Source organism: Notolabrus celidotus, chromosome 20 (assembly GCF_009762535.1).
Source record: "Notolabrus celidotus isolate fNotCel1 chromosome 20, fNotCel1.pri, whole genome shotgun sequence".
NCBI classification, from domain to species: Eukaryota; Metazoa; Chordata; class Actinopteri; order Labriformes; family Labridae; genus Notolabrus; species Notolabrus celidotus.
The window spans coordinates 17,069,147-17,095,074 of record NC_048291.1 but is presented as its reverse complement, the minus strand read 5'-3'; the positions used below and the strand labels follow the sequence as shown (position 1 = coordinate 17,095,074).

At 41.7% G+C, this 25,928-nt stretch overlaps 2 protein-coding genes across 10 annotated transcripts in view; one reads left to right on the top strand and one right to left on the bottom strand.

The window, feature by feature from the left end:
- The first annotated feature begins 4,767 nt into the window (after positions 1-4,767).
- Positions 4,768-20,798, top strand: LOC117832690. 8 transcript variants are annotated; one of them, XM_034711926.1, is made up of 12 exons: positions 4,768-4,784; positions 8,411-15,997; positions 16,129-17,482; positions 17,614-17,710; positions 17,803-18,085; positions 18,217-18,371; positions 18,464-18,746; positions 18,878-19,032; positions 19,125-19,406; positions 19,538-19,634; positions 19,727-20,077; positions 20,220-20,798. In XM_034711926.1, exon 2 carries the CDS (start codon positions 8,552-8,554, stop codon positions 14,882-14,884), a length of 6,333 nt encoding a protein of 2,110 aa, XP_034567817.1. In that variant the 5' UTR covers positions 4,768-4,784; positions 8,411-8,551; the 3' UTR covers positions 14,885-15,997; positions 16,129-17,482; positions 17,614-17,710; positions 17,803-18,085; positions 18,217-18,371; positions 18,464-18,746; positions 18,878-19,032; positions 19,125-19,406; positions 19,538-19,634; positions 19,727-20,077; positions 20,220-20,798. The 8 variants fall into 8 exon arrangements, with proteins under 8 accessions (XP_034567817.1, XP_034567809.1, XP_034567811.1 ...); XM_034711918.1 differs by lacking the exon at positions 4,768-4,784 and having other exon boundaries at positions 7,309-15,997; XM_034711920.1 differs by lacking the exons at positions 4,768-4,784; positions 16,129-17,482 and having other exon boundaries at positions 7,309-15,997.
- An 868-nt stretch (positions 20,799-21,666) lies between these two features.
- LOC117832691 overlaps positions 21,667-25,928 on the bottom strand; it is a 5,453-nt gene continuing 1,191 nt past the window's right edge. Inside the window, exons 2-7 of one of the 2 annotated variants that reach the window (XM_034711927.1) lie at positions 25,625-25,650; positions 25,154-25,195; positions 24,208-24,670; positions 23,625-23,693; positions 22,865-23,011; positions 21,667-22,057 (exon numbers count right to left, since the gene is read on the bottom strand). In XM_034711927.1, the coding sequence (XP_034567818.1) occupies positions 21,839-22,057; positions 22,865-23,011; positions 23,625-23,693; positions 24,208-24,670; positions 25,154-25,176 (921 nt within the window). In that variant the 5' untranslated portion in view covers positions 25,177-25,195; positions 25,625-25,650 and the 3' untranslated portion in view covers positions 21,667-21,838. The remainder of the gene's footprint in view (positions 22,058-22,864; positions 23,012-23,624; positions 23,694-24,207; positions 24,671-25,153; positions 25,196-25,624; positions 25,651-25,928) is intronic. The other variant, XM_034711928.1, reaches the window with a different exon arrangement.

Here is a 25,928-nt window from a genome sequence, read left to right as displayed (position 1 = left end):
CTGGAAAAATTGCCAGAAAATCCACAAATTTCACTCCACATATACAAATAAGACATCAAAACGTTCCCTGTCTTCTCCTGCTTCTGTCAAAGAGGTAACCAAAACCAAAGATTGTACCGTTGAGCCACCAGGTCACCAACTGTCAGAGAAAGTCTCTCTGCTCGGCCATCTGCCGTAATGTTAAATATTTCTGGAGGGCAGCACAAGTTTCACTTTTCTTAACTCACTGCCCTGACTACATTTCTGACGGTACAGACATGAAAAACACATCACTGTGTTCATCAGAGTCTTTGGATGCTCACGGTTTGATCCTTTTTCTGATAGCTATTACGGTTATCGCACAGTGTCGGCATTTGTAGACCCTAATTTAGTCCATGAATCCCATTCTTAATCAACTGTCACACAGCAGTTACACAGCTGGTCCCATCACAATGGAAACAGTTAATGACAGTTGGAGACACAGGTGATTCAGATGACCTCATCAGTTCTGACTGACACAAAGACACACGCAAGCACATGTGATTCAGATGACCTCCTCAGTGAGTGACAAACACAAACACACACACACACAAACACACACAGGTGATTCAGATGACCTCCTCAGTGAGTGACAAACACAAACACACACACACACAAACACACACAGGTGATTCAGATAACCTCATCAGTGAGTGACAAACACAAGCACGCATGCACACACAAACACACACACAGACACACACACACACACACAGACACACACGCACGCACACACAGGTGATTCAGATGACCTCATCAGTGAGTGACAAAACACAAACACGCACGCGCGCACACACACACACACACACATACACAAACACATACACATATAGGTGATTCAAATGACCTCATCAGTGAGTGACAAACAAAGACGCATGCACACACACACACACACACACACACACACACACACACACACACACACACACAGGTGATTCAGATGACCTCATCAGTGAGTGACAAAAACAAACACGCACGCGCGCACACACACACACACACACACACACACACATACACAAACACATACACACATAGGTGATTCAAATGACCTCATCAGTGAGTGACAAACAAAGACGCATGCACACACACACACACACACACACACACACACACACACACAGGTGATTAAGATGACCTCATCAGTGAGTGACAAAAACAAACACGCACACACACACACACGCACACAGACACACACACACACACACACACACACACACACACAGGTGATTCAGATGACCTCATCAGTGAGTGAAAAACACAAGCACACACACACACACACACACACACACACACACACACACACACACACACATGTGATTCAGATGACCTCATCCGTGAATGATAAACACAAACACACATGCACACTCAAACATACCCCCCCACCCCCCCACACACACAGAGGTTAGGCATTTCCATAGTTTGTCAAGCAGTTTTATAGGTGCTACTATTTCTACCACTTCTACTTTTTCCACTTCTACTTTTTTCCACTTCTTCTTCTTCCACTCCTTCTACTTTTTCAACTCCTACTTCTTCCACTCCTTCCACTCCTACTTTTTCCACTCCTTCAACTTCTACTTTTTCCACTTCCTTTATTTTTTTCCACTCCTTCCACTTCTTCAACTTCTGCGTTTTCCACTCCTTCCACTTGTACTTATTCCACTCTTTCCACTTCTTCAACTTCTATGTTTTCCACTCCTTCCACTCCTTCAACTTCTACGTCTTCCACTCCTTCTACTTTTTCCACTCCTTTCACTTCTTCAACTTCTATGATTTCCACTCCTTCTCCAACCACTATAACTGCTACAAATACTTCAATACTACACACACACACACACACACACACACACACACACACACACACACACACACACACACAGACACACACACACACACACACACACACACACACACAAACAGAATATGTACAGGCAAGAATACATAGGAGTACATTCTGTTAAATCATGTTTATTTAGAAACCATTACTTGAAATCTCTAAAAACTATACCATGGAATAAAAACAGAAACTAAGTTACTCCAAGCACAGACACAGAAATTTTCATCTTGAATGAAACAAACGTTACATAGCTCAACATACTTTCTCAGGTTGGACAGTGAATGTTTGTATGTTTGGGCACAGTGGGAAACAGGGAGAACATTTAAAAAGGATACGTATCATTCTTCATTTCAAAAACCTCTAACACGGGCTGAAGATATGGCTGCGGGTGCTCAGGTGGAGAATTATAGATTTAATTTAGATCAGGATAAATGTTATCTTTGGGATCAGATTTCAGAAAAGAGAAGGAAATTCATGAGCTGACATCAAAGCTAAAGTAGTGAGTAACTAGAGCACTGATAGAAATGTAGAGGAGTAGAAAGTACAATAATTGTCTTCTGAATGTAGTGAAGGAAAAGTAATAAGTATCCCCAAATAATAATACTCAAGTAAAGTACAGAAACTCAAAAAAATGTACTTAAGTACTGTACTCGAATAAATTTACTCTGATACTGTCCACCACTGGTCAGGCATAAGGGTGTAAGCTTTACTTTGGAAAATACAAAGCTGGCCACAGGGCATGAAACGAGGGATTGCAGGCTGCAGATCAGATTTATGTCAAAATTCAGAATCTCGAGGGTGTGGCTTCAAGACACCACAGCACAATGATTATATCAGAAAATACAAATGACATGCTTTGTGAGAACATCTTTAGTATGCTATAGTAAAAGCAACTAACTGGCATTTTCAATCATCTTCAGTCGAGTTACAGTTTAGCCACTAACTTAATCCAAATATATCATCTAAATTAGTTGAAAACTTTAACCTGATCTTAAAGCGAGCGGAGTTCAACTGTCTGACTGTCCCTGAACGCCTCATGACGATTTGATTGACAGCTCTGCTTCAGCTCGTTCATTCCGTTCTCTGCCTCGACAGGTAAGTCTCATGAGAGAAGTCTCTCCCTCTCAACACGAACTACCGACGTCTCAGCTTCACATTTGATGTTTTAAAATTACCCTCCAATGTTGTTTAGTAACTAATAACTCAAGCCCAGGTGAAAGGAAGGTTGAAAATGTTTAATTCCAGCTTTAAATACTTTGTTAGCTTGCTTGTTAGCTAGCGGCTAGCACTAACTGTCGCTAATGGTCAGTTGAGAGTGACGTAGGCAGTAACGGTCTTTATCTAAACAGAGAACCTCGGTCTTCAGTCATATGTCTGACACTACAGTTTAAAGCAGAGCATGTTGATATGAATAAAGACTGACACTTCATGTGTGTGCTTTAGTACATCCAGTTATTATTAAATATGACCGTTTCAACGTCCTGACCATAGACTTGACAGATAAGAACCACCACACCGCAGTAAGACGCCATCTTATTGGCTGTGTATTCTCGGCACCACGACGCGTCCTGCTCTCTGTTAGCTAGATAAAGAGTTAACAAATTAAAGGGTGATGAAAACTCAACAGCTGAGGAAGAATACGTTTTATTTTGAGAGTAGCAATATATTTAATGTACTGTATGAAGCTCTGTATTGTCACACAACTACAATGTTTTCTCTACCTCTCCCTCCCTCTCACCATTCCTCACGGCTCTCCCCCTCCTCTCACATTTGGCTGATCGTCACGGGCTCCTCATCCGACCAAGAGTAAGAACACACATATGAATGATCATTTTGTTAAACTGACATTTAATTTCCTCATATTAACTGAATCAGGTCTCAAGCCATTAACAGAATTGCATAATTTCAATGAAGAAAAATGTATTACCCATTGAAATGTGCCTTTTATAAAATCAAATCATGCTTTTTAAATATTATTGTTATTATTTCTAGCTGTGTTTTAAGAGGTACAGTATAACTTAGCTGTGGGAATATGCACTGCGAATAACTAAAGTATTTCTAAAGGCTGAAAATAAATGATAAAATAGATGTTTTTATTCACCCTGACAAACAGTTCATGTTGACCTGAGCTCTGATATGTTTCTGTAAAAAGACTGATAGTCTCTCTCTCTCTCTCTCTCTCTCTCTCTCTCTCTCTCTCTCTCTCTCTCTCTCTCTGCATCCCCCGGCCTCCTCTTTCTGTGTGCGACCCTACATAATTGCTGCAGACTTGGAAAAGTAAGTAAAGGTTCTGTACTCCGTTTTAAAATGAGGTAAATGATCACCTGCTATAAACACTGGTACTTCACGGTCAACTGTTTTTGATCAATTAAGGTTTTTATTTTTAAACTTATTAAAGACACAAACACAGACTGTCCTAACATGTATTTTACTTTCTTCCACAAACAGCACACAGCTGCACTCTAGTTGGTGAGTATAAATGGGGTATATGAAGAGTCTGCTTTGCTTTATCTACCAAACTCTGTATGTATCTTCAAAGAACTCAAATCTTTTTCTCCCCCTCCCTCTCTTACCCCCCACCCATCTCTCTTCCTCACGCCACTCTCCTTCTCTCTCATTTGGCTGATCATTGTGAACTCCTCATCTCAAAAGTGTAAGAACACACATAAATGAAGAATGAATTAATGAACACTAAACTGATATTTCATAGCTTTATATTGACTGAATGATGTCTCACTCCATGAACAGGACGTTATATAATAATGAAGTAAACAGTAGTAGCATTTGTTCCTCAAATAAGACTGAAGACCTCTCTCTCTCTCTCTCTCTCTCTCTCTCTCTCTCTCTCTCTCTCTCTCTCTCTCTCTGTGTCTGTCCTCTCCTCCTTGTCTGTGACTGCATATCATCATTGCCATCCTGCAGACTCTGAAGAGTAAGTAGATGCACACATATTATGCTATCATTTTACATTCATACATGTTCTCTTACGGCATCAATACCAATAGCATTTTGTTAAGGAAGTGAAGCCACTGTCATAGGCATGTGTCCACCAGTGTTAAGTAAGGTCTAAAGCAAAACCCCTTTTTCTACTTTACTGTAAATGTGACCAAATTTTACTAAACATCATCATGTTTTATTAAAAAAAAAGACTTAAGATTAAAAACCCTGCTGTCCTTTGGAAAGAGTGCAGGTTAAATGCACACCTTTAAAACCTCAGGTCATGTTCTCAGTGATATTCACAGAGCTCGTTGGTCGGCATTAAAAGCAGAGACATTTTGGTTTTTACTGATAATCAGGAAAATAATTCAGGGATATCATTTAAAGATATATACATTGTATCTACATTTCCACAATTAGGATGATTCCTGTCAGAGGTAAACCTTTTTTACTTGGCCCTGGGCTTAAACAATTACTCCAAAGTTTTAAAAACCTTCATGAAAACTATGTTTGGAGGTCTAAAAATACACTTGTATGACACCAGTGTGTTTTGCATATACTACAGGTGTGACATGCTGGTTGTCTGGAATAATGAAATCTCCCTTTGTCCCTCACTCTTCTTCCTTTCATTCTGAACTGCTTCTTCCTGTCTCTAAATACAGATCTTCACCATTGCCGACTCGACTGTAAGTTTACACAATAGCAAAGAGGAGAGGCCGAGTAAACACACTTACTTCTTCCACACGGTACATTACAGTAGTGGGCATTTAGTGTCAAAAGGGAACAACACAAAGGTAAACATTTATGAGACAGTTCAACTGTCTTTACATCCCGTTTTGAAATAAACAAATGAAATGCTCCAAGATGACAAAAACAAATCTAAGATCTCATGTCTATCTAATTATTCCATGCTGCCAGAGTGGGTGCTCCAAAGTGGCTTTAGTACCAGTTTAGGTTTGAAACAGAAGTTACTTAACTTCATATCAAGTACTTTGAAACATCTGTCTGATTCATATTTGATGTGTGTCTTACAGGTGACCTGCTGTCCATCTCCTTTGTCCCTATCCGCTCTAGCTTGTATAAACTCTATCCACTCTATCTTGTTTTGGGTCTTTTCTTACTTTCGTATCCCATCTACCCATTCAGCCTCGTGAACAAGCCACTCTATCTTGCTATCCCTCTACTCTATCCCTTCTGTGCTCTATCTCGAAACAAGCCCTCATCACTTGTATCAACTCTATCCACTCTATCTAGTTTTGGACTCTTTTCCTTGCTTTCGTATCCCATCTACCCATTCAGCCTCGTGAACAAGCCACTCTATCTTGCTATCCCTCTACTCTATCCCTTCTGTGCTCTATCTCGAAACAAGCCCTCATCACTTGTATCAACTCTATCCACTCTATCTAGTTTTGGACTCTTTTCCTTGCTTTCGTATCCCATCTACCCATTCAGCCTCGTGAACAAGCCACTCTATCTTGCTATCCCTCTACTCTATCCCTTCTGTGCTCTATCTCGAAACAAGCCCTCATCACTTGTATCAACTCTATCCACTCTATCTAGTTTTGGACTCTTTTCCTTGCTTTCGTATCCCATCTACCCATTCAGCCTCGTGAACAAGCCACTCTATCTTGCTATCCCTCTACTCTATCCCTTGTATGCTCTATCTCGAAACAAGCCCTCATCACTTGTATCAACTCTATCCACTCTATCTAGTTTTGGACTCTTTTCCTTGCTTTCGTATCCCATCTACCCATTCAGCCTCGTGAACAAGCCACTCGATCTTGCTATCCCTCTACTCTATCCCTTGTATGCTGCTCTATCTTTAAACAAGCCCTCATATTTTTGGATCATATCTTTGAATCATAATACTGAACAAATATATTGGAACCCAAGTTACTGGAACTTGATCTACCTGTTGGTGAACCTCAAAGAGTCTCTCTACTCTTTACCCCTCTCTCTACCTGTCACTATCTGTTAAAGCTACTGGATCACTTTGATCTTTCTGATTTGCATTTAATCAGATTTCTTTTGATAATTTTGATTCATTTGTGAGAAAAGATATCTATTCTATTTGGAAAAATAAAAAAATTGATAAAATAAATATTATTGCATTTGTATTAGTATTGGATTGAAAAAAGTTTGTCCTGAAGACAAAACAAACTGAAGTGTAATATTAATCCACTGGACACATTTAATTGATTGTTGGAGATTAACTGATAATAATAATTGATAATTTGATAATAACTCCAGTCAGTCAGTGTCTATAAGTATTTTGTTATTACATTTGATAATTACTTCAGTCAGTGTCTATAAGTATTTTGTTTGACCTGACGATTCTAAAACAGAACTAGACATCTGTTAAGAGAAACCAGTTCCCTGTCAGCTGACCCAGAAGTCCACCAGAAGAGTTTATCTGTCATCAGAGCACCACAACAACAGTGAGTATTGGCTGTCGGTAAGTACAAACAGTTGAGGATCAGCACAGCCCATAGACTTTTACAGTAAAAATATCATATTTGGTAAAGCAGTAAAGCTACAATGCCAAGAAAGAGTAAGAGAGCTCAGGCCCAGAGTCTGCGTAGGTCAGCAGAGATAAACTGTGCAGCAAATGAACAAACAGATGGTGTTCCTTCAGTGCCTCATGCTGACGGTGTGAAACAGGGAGGTCAAAGTTCACCATGTGTACCACAGGTATCTTATGCAGATGTGGTTAAGAGGAGTAATCCACCTGTTGCAGGCCCGTCTGATTCTGAGCAGGTAAACCGCAGAGTTCAGAGTGATGATCCAGGAGTACAGCAGGTATCCCATGCAGACATGACAAAGAGGAGATGTTCCAGTGAGCCAAGTATTGCAGACCCCTCCAACTCAAAGCAGGTAAACCACAGAGGTCAAGGTGATGAGCCACGTGCAGCCCAGCTTTCATATGCAGACATGGTGCAGAGGAGACGTGTCAGTAATGATCAGTGTGTAGCAGGCCCACCTCAGGCAGACGTGGTAAACACTAGAGATCAGCTTGATGAACTAAACCTCAGTGCATCTCGCAGCCAGGCTTCTCTGAAATACGGCCAGTCCAGAAACAAGCAGTGCACCTGTAACTCCCTCATATTCCTTGCATTCCTGTGTGAGAATGAAAACATGACCAGAGCAGACCTGAACAGTGTTTTGGACAAAGGTAATGTGATGTACAGAACGGTGAGAGAAAGGGTTCCTAACCACGTCCATCTGACTACTGATGAGCTCCCTGATATAGTTCCTGCTCGAAGATTCACCCACATCGTGGACATGTCACTGCTCTCTAGATATGGCACATTTGGAGACCCTTCACCTGAGGCTGTAGATTACTTTCTGGACCTTGAGTCAGGACTGAGCTGCCTGTTATCAGATGTGCAGTACGCACTGCTGCTGATGAGTTCACTATGCATTGCAGTCTTCAGAACTAGATCAGGCAGATATGGTTTCTTTGATCCACATGCTAGGACAGTCAAAGGTTTGCCTCTGCTTCAGCTTACACCCACCCCTGGTACCGCTGTCATGGTGACGTTCACACGTCTCAGTGATATGATCGACAGGCTCACCAAGTATCACAAGATGTTGGGCACAGCAGCGTCCTGTACCTATGAGTTAAAGCCAGTCCAGTTTCCTGATGTGAACTACCTGAGTGATGTCACCCCAGCCACAGAGAGTCAGCCACCAACTCACACTGTACCAACCACTGTGTTTGATGATACCCATCCAGATGAGCCAACCACAAGTGATCCACAGATGAACACTGATGTCTCTGAAATCACCGTGTTAGCAGACATGGAGACTGACCCTGAACCACTCAGCTCTGTTTCAGACACACTGAATGATGACATGGAAACTGATGTCTCTGACCACACGTCACAGAGAACCTGCCCTAACATCACTTCTTCATCTACTGCGAATCAACCAGAGGTACATGAAGTGTTTCCTAACACACACACTGAACCAGAACCAGCACATGGATTCAGCTTAAACTCTGACAAATCACAAGACTGTCCCCCAAGTGAGTTACTCTTAACTGATCCGTTGATACGTACTGACACCAGTGCTCATGACCTCTCACATGACATCTCCAGTAAAGTATCAAAACTGGGAAAAGAGCAAAGGAGGAAATTTAAGATGAGACTGATGCATTCTGAAAACTTAATACAAAGAAAGGAGAACCAAAAGAGGAAAGAGAGAGTAAAGTATGCTTTAGATGAAAAGTATAAAGCAAAGAAAAAATCTTACTCAAGCCAGAGATCTTCCAAGGAAGAGTTAAGAAAAGCAAAACAAAAATATGATACCAACCATTACAGAAACAACCCTGAAATACAGAAAAAGAAAAGGAATCATATAACAACTAGATACAGAGAAAGCACGGATTTTAGACTGAAGCAAAAAGCCTATATCACAAGAAAATACCGCGACAGTGTTGAATTTAAGGACAGACAAAAAAAATACATTACAAGAAAATACCGCAACAGTGTGGAATTTAAAGACAGACAAAAAACGTATATCAAGAGGAGATACACAGAGGACATTGATTTCAGGCAGAGACAACGATCTTATATCACTCAGAGATATGCTCGTGATGAAGTGTTCCGTGTTCGACACAGACAGCTGATGAGACAAATAATGAGAGACAGGACTAAGAACAGTCTTCATAAGATGAGATGTGCATTAAAAATATCAAGGAAATACAGACAGATAAGTAGACACACATGTGAGCCTGACAGAGAGAGTGAGAACCCTTTGATCAGAGAGGCCATCGCTGCTTTCAGATCACACATAAAGGACGGTCCCACCTATGTTTGCACTGTGTGCCACAAAGCCTCATTTCCAAACCAGGTGAAACCCTGCAAGAGGTCCAGCTATGTGAAACATCCCCGTGTGGTTGCAGCATGTCTAACAGGACAGTATGTTCATGCTTGTGATGATGACTGCAGAAATAATAAGTGCACTGTCCCTGATGAGAGAAAGAGAGAGTGGATTTGTCACACCTGTCACGAACATCTGAAAAATGGAGCCATGCCTAAACTGGCTGTAGCAAACAACCTGGGTCTAGCTGATATTCCACCTGAGCTGTGTGACCTCAACATACTGGAGAGACATCTGATAGCAAAGTGCATCACGTTTGCAAAGATCATTCCTCTTCCTAAAGGCAGACAGAGAGCTATCCATGGTAACGTGGTGTGTGTTCCCTCTGAAGTCCAGGAGACCATCGATGCTCTTCCCAGATTGAGAAGTGAGTCTCAGGTGCTGAGAGTGAAACTGAAGAGACGGTTGACTTACAGAGGTCATCATCTGTTTCAGACTGTAACCTGGTCTAAACTCATACAGGCTCTGCATAAACTCAAAGAGATCCACCCACAGTATGAGGACATCACTATTAGAGATGAGGAGGACTTGTGTGATCCCACAGTACCTGATGAGGATGATGATGGTGATGGTGATGGTGATGGTGTTACAATGGCTGAGGAAGACTATGATGAGGATGATTTGATGGAAATCGACAGGTTTGAGACTGATGCTATGTGTGAGGCAGAAATTGACAATGAAAACACTGAGCTGTGTGATGAAGGTCAGACCCAGGAGAATGATGATGATGGTGAGCCACAGCAGGAAGGAGACATGCCTCATGGTGGTGTTGTTCTTGAATCATGCCTTCAGCCGCGTGATGTTTCAGAGGAGATATTATGTTTCAGTGACTCTACCTACTCAGTAGCTCCTGCAGAGGGAAACAGTCCAGTCAGTTTTTTTAAGACACCCAAACTTGAAGCCATGGCTTTCCCCGTTCAGTTTCCCACTGGTGTAAACACTCTGGATGAAAACAGACCCATGAAATTAACACCCGGTGCTTATTTCAAAGCAAGGCTCTTTGGTGTGGACGATCGCTTTGCCAGAGATACCAACTACCTGTTCTTTGCACAGTTTGTGGCAGAAATACATGTAGCTACTTCCAGCATGACCATACAGCTGCGTAAAGGAAAACCTTTCACCAGAGATGGACGTAAAATAACATCCAGAATGTTGAGAGACAAGCATGAGGTGGAGAGACTGGTGAGAAACAGAGATGCTATCAGATTCATGCAGCCACTCAGAGGAACACCAGCCTATTGGGACAAAACTACTAAAGACCTGTTTGCCATGATCAGACAGCTGGGCAGTCCCACCTTCTTTGTCACATTTTCTGCAGCAGAGATGCGTTGGCCAGAGGTGATTATTGCCATAAAAGCACAGCAGGGTGAGGAGGTGAACTTTGATGAGCTGGACTGGTCCACAAAGTGTGACATTCTGAGATCCAACCCCGTCACTGTGATGAGAGTTTTTGACAAAAGAGTTGAAGCACTGTACAGAGACCTGATCTTGTCTCCTGCACAACCCCTGGGCAAAGTGTACGACTTCTTTTGGCGTCTTGAGTTTCAGCACAGAGGAAGTCCTCACATACATGGTCTCCTGTGGGTTGATGGTGCACCTGTGTTTGAGAAAGACAGTGATAAGACTGTGTGTGACTTTGTGTCCAAATACATCTCTGCTCGGCTCCCTGATCCAGATAAACAGCCTGACCTGTTTAAAAAAGTCACAGAGGTGCAGATACACAGCAAAAACCACTCAAAGACATGTTTTAAGAGTGCTAGTTCAGGATGCAGATTTGGATTCCCCAAACCTCCCTCCAGAAGGACATTGATAACCAGACCTGTGGATGATGTGGACTCAGAGAGACTTAAAGCAGCCAAAGAGAAACTAGCCCCACTGAATCAGTTGCTGAATAAACCTGAGACCGCCTCCCTGAGTTTTGAACAGCTCCTGTCTCGATGTGACCTGACCCCCAGTGAATTTGAGCATCACCTGCACATGATGAGCCAGTCCTGCAGTATCATACTGAAGCGTGACCCAAAAGACTGCTGGGTAAACCCTTACAACCCTCATCTGCTTGAAGCCTGGGACGCAAACATTGATGTGCAGTTTGTTCTGAGCTACCACAGTCTGATCCGTTACATCTGTACATACATGTGCAAAAGTGAGAACTCTGTGAGTCAGTATCTGCAAACGCTCATTCAGAACTCAGACAGAGACTGTGTTAACGAACGGGACGAAATGAAAGCAATCATGCAGGCATATTCCAAAAAGAGAGAGATATCAGCACAAGAGGCTGTGGCCCGAGTGACTTCACTGAACATGAAAAAGAGTTCACGCGCCGTGGTTTTCATTTCAACTGACGACAACCCGGTCAAAATGAGTCTGCCTGTCTCCAGCCTTGGCAACACAACACCAGACTGTGTCAATGTGTGGATGACGTCTATAACAGACAAATACAAAGCCAGACCTGAGACACCAGAGTTTGAGGAGATGTGCATGGCAGACTTTGCCTCTACCTGCAGACTTGTGTATGGACAACAGACCAAGGGAAAACATGTGGTACCTCTGCTGAATGAGTTAGGCTTTGTACAGAGGAGAGGAAGTGAGAACCATGCAGTCATCAGATATCGCCGCATATCAAAAGAGAAGTACCCCGAGCAGTTTTATGGCACGTTACTTAGACTGTATCTTCCATACAGATCAGACCAAGAACTGAAAAGACCGTTTCTACCCACATACGAGTCCTTCCACGAGAGAGGTATAGTTCAGCTGCCGTGCTCTGACCGTCCCCAGTACGTGAAAGTCATAGTGAAAAGAAACAAAGAGAAATATGAAAAGAACAGTGAGGAAATCGAGACCGCTATCGAGGACTTTGAACAGAACAGAGGCGTGGTGGATGAATGGTGTAACTTGGCCCCAGAGTCTGAAGTGGTGAGGTTGGAGTGTATCGATGAGCTGGATGCCAGACAACCCGATCCTGAAAACGTTCAAGAGAATGTACCAGAGTACAATAAACAAGCCGACGCTGCTCCAGAAGCCAGAGTCATGAGAGAGCCCCCTGCAGTCGATCCCACACAGCTACGTCAAATGTATCAGAGTCTGAACCAGAAACAAGCATGTGTGTTCTATGCAGTGAGAGACTGGTGCTTTAAGCGTGTCTGTGGACTACACCCAGAGCAGTTTTTCTACTACATCAATGGTGGAGCTGGAACAGGAAAGTCACATCTCATTAAATGCATCTACTCAGAGGCGTCTAAGATACTGAGCAAAGTGCCCAGACGTGCTGAGGAAGCTGACATATCAACCCCCACTGTGTTGTTGACTGCTTTCACTGGAACTGCAGCCTTTAACATCTCTGGAACTACACTGCACTCTCTGCTCAAACTGCCCAGAAGCCTCAAACCTCCTTTTCAAGGTCTCGGGAACAAACTGGATGAAATCAGGTGTGAGCTTTTAAATGCTGAAATCCTTGTCATTGATGAAGTGTCCATGGTGTCAAAGGCCCTGTTTGCCTATGTGGATGTGAGACTGAAACAGATCAAAGGCAGTCACAGACCCTTTGGAGGAATGTCAGTGTTAGCTGTGGGAGACTTTTATCAGTTACCTCCTGTACGACAGTCCAAACCTCTTTGTGTGTTTGATCCTCGTGAGATTGACCTCTGGACAGAGAACTTTCAGATGGTAACCTTGAATGAGATCATGAGACAGAAGGATGACTTGGTGTTTGCTGAGATGTTGAACAGGCTCCGTGTGAAGAACAAGTCAGATGAGCTTTCTGAAGCAGACCGAGCTTTGCTGTCACAGCGTATCACAGAACCAGAACTCTGTCCCACTGATGTCCTGCACATTTTTGCAACCAACAGACAGGTCGACGCACACAACTCTGCAACCCTCTCTCTGCTCCATTATGATATAACCAGCATCGATGCAGACGACTTTAAAAAGGACCAACACACTGGACACATGAAAAGACAAGGTGCACCGTGTAAAGGAGGCAGAAGTGATTTACCCGACACACTGAATGTTGCTGTAGGTGTTCGAGTCATGCTCACCAGAAACATAGATGTGTCTCAAGGATTGGTGAACGGATCATTTGCTACGGTAGGTAAAGTCGTCAACACTGAAAGAAATGATTCTTCTCAAGTCACTATGCTTGGGCTCAGGATGGATGATGAAACAGCTGGTGGGAGCTATCGTTCCAGAGGAGACAATCTGGTGTACATAGACAGATCAGAGGAGGCTCTGAAACACAAAGGAGTGGTACGTAGACAGTTCCCTGTCAAACTTGCCTTTGCATGCACGATCCACAAGGTTCAAGGTATGACAAAGAAATCAGCTGTAGTCTCTCTGAAACACATTTTTGAACCTGGCATGGCTTACGTAGCGATCAGCAGAGTGACCTCTCTCGGTGGACTCCACATTCTTGACTTGGACGAGAGTAAAATCCACGCAAACCCTCATGTCAGTGTTTCCTTAGAGACCATGAGACAAGCCAACTTGGACCACATGATGCCTCTTCTCCAGATCCAACATTCACTCAACAGATGTGACACTGTGACCATCGTTCACCACAACACAGAGGGACTACCATCTCATGTGAACGACATCAAAAGCCATCATGAGCTGAGTCTTGCAGATGTTTTGTGTCTCACTGAAACTCACCTACAGGGCTCCTTTGTTGCAGACAGTCTCCAGTTAGAGGGCTACACCATGTTCAGACGTAACAGACACCTGTCCTATTCTAATGTTCAACAGATAGCCAGTCGAGGAGGTGGTGGAGTTGCTGTTTATGTGAGAAACCACTTGCAGGTGTTGGAGAAACAGTACATCACTAATGTGACTGACCTTGAGTTTGTGGCTTTGAAGGTTGAAGCTCCAGTAAGTGCTCTGATTGCAGCTCTGTACAGACCTCCAGACTACAGTGTGACATCTTTCCTGTCCAATGTGGGAAGCCTTCTGGACTCACTGGAGATCATGGACTGTCACCCCATCATTGTGTGTGGAGACTTCAACGAGAATCTCTCTTCAAATGCAAGTAAGCCCATTCTTGACTTCTTTCAGTCCAAGGGATACGCTCAGCTGATCACCACTGGTACAACAGACAAGAACACACTGCTGGACCTCATCTTCATCTCCAGACCACAGCAATGTCTCCACTCAGGTGTCATGCAGACCTATTACAGTTACCACAATCCTGTTTACTGTGTGATTTCATCCAACAGGTCGTAAAGGAGACAGCTGGACTTTAAAGACAGATTTAATCACGTGTGGCTAAAAGAATAAGTGCAGAATAACTGTTTTAACAAAGATTAGGATAATTAAGAGTTAATGAAGAGAAAATAATTATGTTTGTTTAAGATTTACTAAAAACTGTTTGATTTTAAAGACTGAATTATTGAAAAAGTGCTGTAATGTGAGAAACTGACCTCTCTCTTTGTCCCAGAGAAACACTCTCTACTTGACCTGTCTCCATTCTAGTACAGTGAGAACATCTCAGCTGCCACAACCTGTGACTCTGTTCCTCAACCAGGGCCTAAGTACTGAGAACAAGAACACAAGAAGAACAGGTTGGTGTATCAAAAATGTGAGTATGTGGTACAACACATTATTATGGGAAATTATTTGGTTAACAGAATACATGTGTTTAGTGTCTGACAGATTATTAGTGATGGATCGTTTTATGGAACATTTTTTGGCCTGTGCATTTATCAGGTCAAGTCAAGTCAATCAATTTGACTTGACTTGTTAGGGAGGGTGGGCCAGGACTGATAAATGCACAGGCCAAAACCCTTTAAGCAGCTGTGTCTGATGTTGTATACAGCTGCTAAAAAAACTACCGTTTGAAACCCCAACAGAAAGTGTGTGTTCATCAGGAACACACACTTTCTGATGGTCTGATACCTACCAGCTGAAACCCCACTCTTTTCAGCCACTGTAGAAAGTGTAAGTTTCCTTTCACCTGGGTTAGGGTTTGGGTTAGTTAGTCTGTTCCATCGTTAAGCTGACCTCCATCGTCACGGTCTGGTTGACCTCGCATCAGGCTGAACTCTGCTGAAGACTGTCAAACAGCAGAAGACACATCACTCCTGACAACACAAAGTCTACCTGCTGCTCATCCCATCACTCTGCAGAGGAGAGGAGGAGACACGTCCTCCAAACTTCTCCTCATCTTCTCTCTGGCTCTGAGGTCCAGAAGGAGCTTTCATCAACCACCAGACACCAAGCTGGAGCAGAACAGATGCTACAGCACCTGACAGTCACCAGTGACACCTTCTCTGCTGGACCACACATAGACATGTGACCTCCTGCCAGGGCTCTGGTGTCTTCACAACAAAGCACGAGGTAATGTTTCAGCACTCAAAGTTCATGTTTTAAACTTGTGTTTAATTACTCATTCATATCAGTTCTGTTGTTGTCTTTCACTGTGCAGCTCTGAGTCTATCATTGTCATTAACATCAGTGTCTCTCTTCAGGTCTTCCTCCAATGTGCTCCAGCCAGTTGAAGACGAGGAGAACTGCTAACAGAGCTAACATGTTGACATCATGGCTCCATCATGCAGCCTTCAGAAGCTATTCTACAACCACAGGTCAAAGGTCACAACAGTGCACACCTTACACCATCACTCTGAAACTGTGCTGTGCTCTGCTTTGGGGTCTTTGACCTGCAGAGTGAATGCTTGTTTTAACGATGGAACAACTATTAGTTAAGTTTTTTTTATTATAGCTCTCTACTCTTTGCGATCAATTATTTATTTATATTTTGTGTTGCATTAGGGTTTTATTACTTTTTAAACTTTTTATTTCATTAATTTGACTTCAGGTCTACTTTCCATTTTTCTGTGTTCTCATGTGAAAACATAAAAAACACTGATAAAGAGGAAAATGTCAGTTCAGTTGTTACATGCATCTGATCTTGCCAACATGTTTCCTCTTCATCAGTCTTATTCTTCTTGTTACATTCCTCTAATGTTTCAGATTTAGTCTGGGGTTTCAGCTGGTAGGTAAATTAAAAATTCTTCACATGAGCTTAGTCTTGGGCTGATGTGAACCCTGGTGGACAGCAGTCATGTAATACTTTTATAAACTAAGCATTAAGGTGTGAGACTAACATCCAAGTTGAAGGTGTGGTCTTCACACAGCCTTCAGCACAGAGCTCAGTTAAATGAGTGTTGTGATGTGCTCTGATTGAGGAACAGTGTTCTGCTCCTTTAAACTCTCAAAGGTAGAGTTCTTTCTTTTTTAGTGAGGGGTCCTTCAAAGTCAAGGAGAACCCAGCACTCCAGTAAGACTCAGTAATCTGAGCAACGTGTTGCTATAACAAACAATAGAGACTAAAATGTTGACTGTCAGTCCAGAACTATGAACTAAAGAGGGAATCAGCCCTGGTCTAACCAACCTGTGAGAAGTCTCTGGTATTGAACAGAAGAAATATGTACAGGTCCTTTGTCTTTCATGCCTCTCCTCCTGTCTATCTGTCTGTGAGTGTGGGTGGTCTTGCATCCACTTTAGAAAATGTAGGTTTCCTTTCAGCTGGGTTAGGGTTTGGGTTAGTTAGTCTGTTCCATCGTTGACCCGACCTCCATCGGCACGGTCTGGATGACCTCACACCAGGCTGAACTCTGCTAAAGACGGTCAAACAGCAGAAGACACATCACTCCTGACAACACAAAGTCTACCTGCTGCTCATCCCATCACTCTGCAGAGGAGAGGAGGAGACACGTCCTCCAAACTTCTCTTCTCAGTCACCAGTGAGACCTTCTCTGCTGGACCACACAGAGACATGGGACCTCCTGCCAGGGCTCTGCTGTCTTCACAACAAAGCATGAGGTAATGTTTCAGCACTCAAAGTTCATGTATTAAATTTGTGTTTAGTTACTCATTCAAATCAGTTCTGTTGTTGTCTTTCACTGTGCAGCTCTGAGTCTGTCATTGTCATTAACATCAGTGTCTCTCTTCAGGTCTTCCTCCAGTGAGCTCCAGCCAGTTGAAGACGAGGAGAACTGCTCACAGAGCTAACATGTTGACATCATGTTTTCCTCTGCGGCAGTTTTAAAGGTATTCAGTTATTGTGTAATGTGAGACTTTTGACCATCTTTAGTTTACTAGATCATTAACAACAACCTTCTGTGTTCTTCTATCTGATCCAGCGTCATCCTCCAACCTCCACATCACCATCTGCGAATTCATGATGAAGCCAGTGCAGCTCAGCAGAACTCTTGAGAGAAGAGGAGACACGTCCTCCAAACTTCTCCTCAGCTTCTCTCTGGCTCTGAGGTCCAGTAGCAGCTTTCAACAATTCGCCAGACATCGAACTGGAGCAGAACAGATGCTACAGCACCTGACAGTAAACAGAGAGACCTTCTCTGCTGGACCACACACAGACATGTGACCTCCTGCCAGGGCTCTGCTGTCTTCACAACGAAGCATGAGGTAATGTTTCAGCACTCAAAGTTCATGTATTAAACTTGTGTTTGGTAACTCATTCATATCAGTTCTGTTGTTGTCTTTCACTGTGCAGCTCTTAGTCTATCATTGTCATTAACATCAGTGTCTCTCTTCAGGTCTTCCTCCAGTGAGCTCCAGCCAGTTGAAGACGAGGGAAACTGCTAACAGAGCTAACATGTTGACATCATGGCTCCATCATGCAGCCTTCAGAAGCCTCCCTGTGAAGTGGCTCTGATCAAACATGTTTTTTTCCTCTGTAGCAGTTTTAAAGGTATTCAGTTATTGTGTAATGTGAAACTTTTGACCATCTTTAGTTTACTCGATCATTAACAACAACCTTCTGTTTGCTTCTATCTGAACCAGCGTCATCCTCCAACCTCCACATCACCATCTGTGCATTCATCATGAAGCCAGTGCAGCTCAGCAGAACTCTTGAGAGAAGAGGAGACCCGTCCTCCAAACTTCTCCTCACCTTCTCTCTGGCTCTGAGGTCCAGTAGCAGCTTTCAACAACTCGCCAGACATCGAATTGGAGCAGAACCAAAACTACAGCACCTGACAGTCATCAGTGAGACCTTCTCTGCTGGACCACACACAGACATGTGACCCCCTGCCAGGGCTCTGTTGTCTTCACAACGAAGCATGAGGTAATGTTTCAGCACTCAAAGTTCATGTATTAAACTTGTGTTTGGTTACTCATTCATATCAGTTCTGTTGTTGTCTTTCACTGTGCAGCTCTGAGTCTATCATTGTCATTAACATCAGTGTCTCTCTTCAGGTCTTCCTCCAATGTGCTCCAGCCAGTTGAAGACGAGCTGAACCACTCACAGAGCTAACATGTTGACATCATGGCTCCATCATGCAGCCTTCAGAAGCCTCCCTGTGAAGTGGCTCTGATCAAACATGTTTTTTTCCTCTGCAGCAGTTTTAAAGGTATTCAGTTATTGTGTAATGTGAAACTTTTGACCATCTTTAGTTTACTAGATCATTAACAACAACCTTCTGTTTGCTTCTATCTGAACCAGCTTCATCCTCCAACCTCCACATCACCATCTGTGCATTCATGATGAAGCCAGTGCAGCTCAGCAGAACTCTTGAGAGAAGAGGAGACACGTCCCCAAAACTTCTCCGCACCTTCTCTCTGGCTCTGAGGTCCAGTAGCAGCTTTCAACAACTCGCCAGACATCGAATTGGAGCAGAACCAAAACTACAGCAACTGACAGTCATCAGTGAGACCTTCTCTGTTGGACCCACACCGACATTTGCCCACCTTCCAGGGCTCTGATGTCTTCACAACAAAGCATGAGGTAATGTTTCAGCACTCAAAGTTCATGTTTTAAACTTGTGTTTAGTTACTCATTCATATCAGTTCTGTTGTTGTCTTTCACTGTGCAGCTCTGAGTCTGTCATTGTCATTAACATCAGTGTCTCTCTTCAGGTCTTCCTCCAGTGAGCTCCAGCCAGTTGAAGACGAGGAGAACTGCTCACAGAGCTAACATGTTGACATCATGTTTTCCTCTGCAGCAGTTTTAAAGGTATTCAGTTATTGTGTAATGTGAAACTTTTGACCATCTTTAGTTTACTAGATCATCAACAACAACCTTCTGTTTTCTTCTATCTGAACCAGCGTCATCCTCCAACCTCCACATCACCATCTGTGCATTCATCATGAAGCCAGTGCAGCTCAGCAGAACTCTTGAGAGAAGAGGAGACACGTCCTCCAAACTTCTCCTCACCTTCTCTCTGGCTCTGAGGTCCAGTAGCAGCTTTCAACAACTCGCCAGACATCAAACTGGAGCAGAACCAAAGCTACAGCACTCGTCAGTCACCAGGGAGACCTTCCCTGTGTGAAGCTGCAGCTCAGCAGAGTTTAACTGATGATGATCCTTCAACAAGAGATCAACCAAAGAGCAACACATCTGTCATCACTATCAGACTGAAAGTTCACCCTCACTGCAGCTTCAAGCTTTCCCTAGAGGTAACTACTGATTCCTCTACCTCACATAAAAAATCTCTCTTTGACCAACAAACAAACAAACAAAGCTGTTATTGAGCATGTTAATGGAGTTCATTACTGTAAAAAAGTAGGACTAAACTTCATGTATGTTCTTGTCTTTTAGGTCACTGCAGTCATGCTGTCGTCAAAAACACTGATGATAACTGCTCACAGCCATTCTTCAACCACAGGTCAAAGGTCAAACCATTGCAACACCTTACCTTACACCATCAATGTGAAACTGTGCTGTGCATGTTACTGACCTGCAGAGTGACTGCTTGTCTTAATGATGGAACAACTATAAGTTAGGTTTTCTTTGATTATAGTTCTCTACCTCATATGATCCATTATATATTTATATGTTGTGTTTTATTAGGATTTTATTACTTTTGTAGAGTTCTTCCTCTTTTTGTGAGGAGTCCTTCAAAGTCAAGGATAACCCAGTGCTCCAGTAAGACTCAGTAATCTGAGCAACATGTTGCTATAACAAACAATAGAGACTAAAATGTTGACTGTCAGTCCAGAACTATGAACTAAAGAGAGAATCAGCCCTGGTCTAACCAACCTGTGAGAAGTCTTTGATGGTAAGGCTCAACACTAAAACATCACTATGAGCAACATACTCAGTTTATGAGAATTAAATAGAGATCACTGTCAACAGAATAGTCTTAAAGATCTTTCTTGACATATTTGTCACATATATAAATGTGTTGTTGAGCCTTGACTTCTACATTGATAAAAAAAGTTATCCTTTAGTTTTTTTTTATCAAAAGCATACATACAGGTCCTTTGTTTTTAACTGCCTGTCTGTAAGTGTGGGTGGCCTTGCATCCACTGTAAAAAAAAAAAATGAAGTTTCCTTTCACCTGAGTTATTGTTTGAGAAGTTGAAAAGCCTCTGATGGTAAGGCTGAACAATACAACACATCACAGTGAATAACATACTCAGTTTATGAGTATTAAACAAAGAACATTTTAGAGAGGAGATTTTAAAATCAAAAGATCTTTCTTCATGAATGTGTCACACTTATAAACTGTCGAGCCTTGTCATATAGTGATTGTTAAAGGATAATAATTTAAGACCTTTTTAAAAATGAAATACACCTTTTAATGGTTTATTTAACCTTTCAACCTTTTTGTTTTTTAACTTATATTTTTACAAGTTCTAAATGAGTTGACCCACAATAGGCAAAGAAGATTTTGAAGCAGAAGTTATTCATTTATTTCATATGTAAAGGATGTTTTGTATCAAAATCTATGGGTTGTGATGTTATCTGACGTTTGACTGTCCAAAATGTATAAAGAAATATATATTCCACATTCAAATGATTTATAGTATGACTTCTGTCATTTATGTAAATCATGTCAGACTTGTTGGGTGTTGTGCTGTCGATATATTTTGTCACTTATTTTCCTCACAAGAATCAGATGGTATGCTATTAAAATGTATTTTTTAAAGAACTGATCTGTCTGTTTCATACTTGTCACACACATTGAGGACATTAGAGCCAATGGGTTGTCAAATTGGCTCTGTGGATTGTTATCAATCAGGGAGCAGTGAATTGAAAATTCTCAATCTTTAACAAAGTTTATTAAACAAACATTGGCATCAACAAAATTATAGGTATGGATATGTACATTGATTCTTTAATTAATATTTCTGTACAATTTTAAATATTGGAACCGAACTTCACAAACAGACAAAACATACAAAACATACATACTATTTACAACTATTTTAAAACTACTCCTCTATGCTATGAATCTCCATGATTTTTCTCCCCCTCGCTGTGATTTTTACATGTACCGCCCTCTCTAATAATTTTTCCTGATATGGTTCCCATTTTTCTTTCCCAATCAAAAATTCTTTACCGTTTTCAAACAAAATCAAAAGCTCTTCCTCATGCTGCTGATCCGAACACCCAATGATGTGGTCCTCCAGCTCGGTGATGTCGTCCAGTGTCTGTGGAGAGTAGAGTACAGAAGTGGTTTTAAACAACTTGTCAATTAAGGAGGAGGAAAAAAAACAATTCAATTAAATAATGTAGATTTTAAACACTTTTTCCTAGCCCAATTTCGTTTTATTATCAAAGGTTAAGCTGTCTGTTTCTGTCAAAGTGTCCTTCTGGATTGTGTCTCTGTCTTCGGTTTGTCCATGTGTATGTCAGTTGTTGTTCATGTTTCTCTGTCTGTCACTTCGGCTGAATTTCCCAAGCAGAGTGTTTTTCTGTTTGAGTGCATCATTCTATGTTTTTGTCTGTTTTATGTGTTTGACATTAAAAATGTGTCATTCTGTTTGTTTCTATATATTTTCATCTCTATCTGCATCATATGTCTGACTGTTGTCTGTCTGTCTGTCTGTCTGTCTGTCTGTCTGTCTGTCTCTGTTTGTCTGTCTGTTTGTCTCTGTTTGTCTGTCTGTTTGTCTCTGTTTGTCTGTCTGTCTGTCTGTCTGTCGGTTTGTCTCTGTTTGTCTGTCTGTTTGTCTCTGTTTGTCTGTCTGTCTGTCTGTCTGTCTGTCTGTCTGTCTCTGTTTGTCTGTCTGTCTGTCTTTTTCACCTTTCCATCAGTCTTACTTTCTGTGCACCTCTCTCTCTCTCTCCGTGTCTGTAAGTCTGGTTGTCTGTGTGTGTATGTGGGTCTTTTAAAATATTTTAGATTTAATTATAACATTCATTTGTGTCTTAGTGAGAAACTGGTGTTAAATGATGCTCTGTTCATTGACACTGGTGTGCAAAAGGAAAAATAAACTTAAGCAACTTAAACATACTTTGATCTCTGTGTAGTTGGTGGACTGGAGGGTCTCAGTCCCACCCTGTTTTACTTTAAGGTGTGTGACTTGCACCGATGACCCAATGCCCACAAGGTCAGATGTCGCAGCCTCCCTCCAAAGGGTCACCGGGAAGTGACGGCCGTCCTGTAAAATGGAACACACAATAGATACGAACATGAAAACATTAATAAATAAACAACTTAGAGGGTTTATTGTGATCATTTTCAGGCTTTTGACTATCTTTCCCCGTTGTGGGATGAATAAATGAGTATCGTATCTTATATCATCTTATCTTATCTTATCTTATCTTATATTATATTATCTCTTTGTTGTAGTTTGATTGTTGATATACAACTCAAAAAACTCTTATTTGAGTGGAAAGGAAAAATTTGCAAAACATTGTGGAACCTTCAATGTGATTCCAAGAGCTTGGAAAGAGAAACACAACATAATCTCAAGCAATAAAAATTCTGTTTAATAAGTATTATATTTATCATGCAAGGCCAGCAACTCTTGTGTCCTTCTGGCAAATCTAATGTTCCTCTTGTTTAACTCTGGTAGGACTTTTTATTTTTGGCAGTGTAAACCTGGGATTACTCCCAACGTGCATTTACCTCACTAAGATTGTCAAAGAGAAGATTTTGAAAATCATAAACACTACATTATTTTACTGTATAAAATAAAAAATAGGACAATACCATATCTCAAATGTAAGCTTAAATTGATGTAACATAAAAGGTGTGTCTGTGTAAAGTACCTTTTCAATGGTTAATGACATCATTGGAATAGGGAATCTGCCCGCTCCCACCTTCTTGACAGATGTCAGCTGGAGGACAAGAATGTAGATAGATAAGTAAATTAGGGACTCATTACAGACTGAACTCTTCAGAGTCCAGAAAGAAACCACATCCTCTTGTCTCCCCACACATAAATACACAGCTCCTAGAAACATTGATAGACAGTCATAGAGGGAAGACACAGAGAGAGAGGGGAGAGATGGAGAGAGAAGGGAGAGACAGACAGAGAGAGGGAAGAGACAGAGAGGGAAGAGACAGAGAGAGAGTGGAGAGACAGAGTGAGGGAAGAGACAGAGAGAGAGAGAGAGAGAGAGGAGACATAGTGAGGGAAGAGACAGAGAGAGAGAGAGAGAGAGAGAGAGGGGAGAGACAGAGAAACGTTAGAAAGAGAGCGAAGACACAGAGAGATAATAAGACAAGGACAGAGAAAGAGACAGAGTTAAAGAGAAGGAAAGAGATAAATAGAGAAAGAGAGACATAAGCTTCCATGTGTTGATGCATGTGCATGTGTAGTGCTGCTATAAGGCATCATAATAAATGTACCTCAACCACTTTCCCGCTCAGAGTTAGAAATCCTGGGACACTGCCCAGGTTGGTCTCTGTGCTGACTTCAGTTGAGGGTGGATTCAGAAGTGCCTCTGCTGCCTGCTGGAGGTGAGGTGGGACCTCCAATCGATAGCTTGCAAAAAAGGCTGTGCCTTTTGCGACATTTATAAATTTGCTGCCAGTGTTTCCCTGCACAGTATACCCTCTCATCATGTAAGACCCGCCCTCTGATACCCTTCCCGCAAATTCCTCGTAAAGGGTAACTTTTGAAATTGTTTGGCCATCAGTGATGACGATCACTGAGTTTTGTTTGATTGTTTCTGCCTTAACCCCATCATGATTAAAAGCCCACCCAATCACCCTTGACTGCTCGTTTTTTACAAGCACTTTGATGTGCAAAGGGGGTAACTTGGCATAAGGGCCGTTGTCCCTGGTGTGAAGGACATCACGGAGAGTAACTCTGAAATTACAAAATAATATTGTCAATTTATTTTAACTGACTCTGTCTGTCTGCTTACATTCCTGCCTTACCTGCGTAGCTGTGTCTGTACTTGCCTGTACGTCTTTTGTCTGTAATTCCCTGTCTGTGTGTAATCTGTGTGTGTGTGTGTGTGTGTGTGTCTGTCTGTGTGTGTGTGTGTGTGTGTGTGTGTGTGTCTGTGTCTGTGTAACTGTGTGTCTGTCTGTCTGTCTGTCCGTCTGTCCGTGTGTCTGTCCGTAAAGAGTTTACAACAATTAATATCAAAGCTTATTCAAGATAAATAGTATATTCAATATATTTAATATTATCTGTGTGTGTGTGTGTGTGTGTGTGTGTGTGTGTGTGTGTGTGTGTGTGTGTGTGTGTGTCTGTGTCTGTGTCTGTCTGTGTGTCTGTGTGTGTCTGTGTCTGTGTGTCTGTGTGTGTGTGTGTGTGTCTGTGTGTCAGTCTGTGATTACTTGCCTATCTGGGGCCTTGTCTGTCATCTTGAGTCTTGAGTAGGAGCTGCCAAAGGAGAAAAAAGTTAAAAACAAACAAACAAATAAGATAAAAAAAATAATCATCCCCTGGCCTTTTTTTTAGACAGATGAGGGCATTCGAACTGAAAATGTTGTCATAAAATTAAAAAGTAACAGTGGTGTCTAGGGATAGTTATTCTTAGAATTGTATAAGAGATAAGATAAGATATTACTTTATTGACATACCAATACCAATATTGCTTTACAATACATGTACTTATCAATTCTCATTGATAATCTCGTTGATACTAATGTCCTTTATTTAGTGCTGAAAATAAGAATATATATAATTACAATATATTCCAGATTTTCTAAAGTATAAATTCACTTAGCTATAACCTCAAATAAGTCAAATACAAAATATACAGATAACAACAGATAAGTAACGGCAAAATAAGGAATTCTGTGTGCTTACATTCAGCAGGAGGTCACAATGATGATCTGCAGTCACAGATTTAAATAAAGACAAAGCCAAGAAAGAAATGTGTTACTTTCAGAAGCATCTCACAGCCTATTTTTGATCTCATTGTGATGTTTTTTGTAAAGAATTTCTGATCTGCCTATCACTTCTCACAAATCTCTTCTAAAATGACAATATGAATTACCCTTCTCCAGACACACCCAACAGTTACATAGAATATCTAAAGTGATAGACTTCAAGTTGTTATACTGAGTTTGTCACAATACATAACATAGTGAATTCTAAATCTCAAGAGATT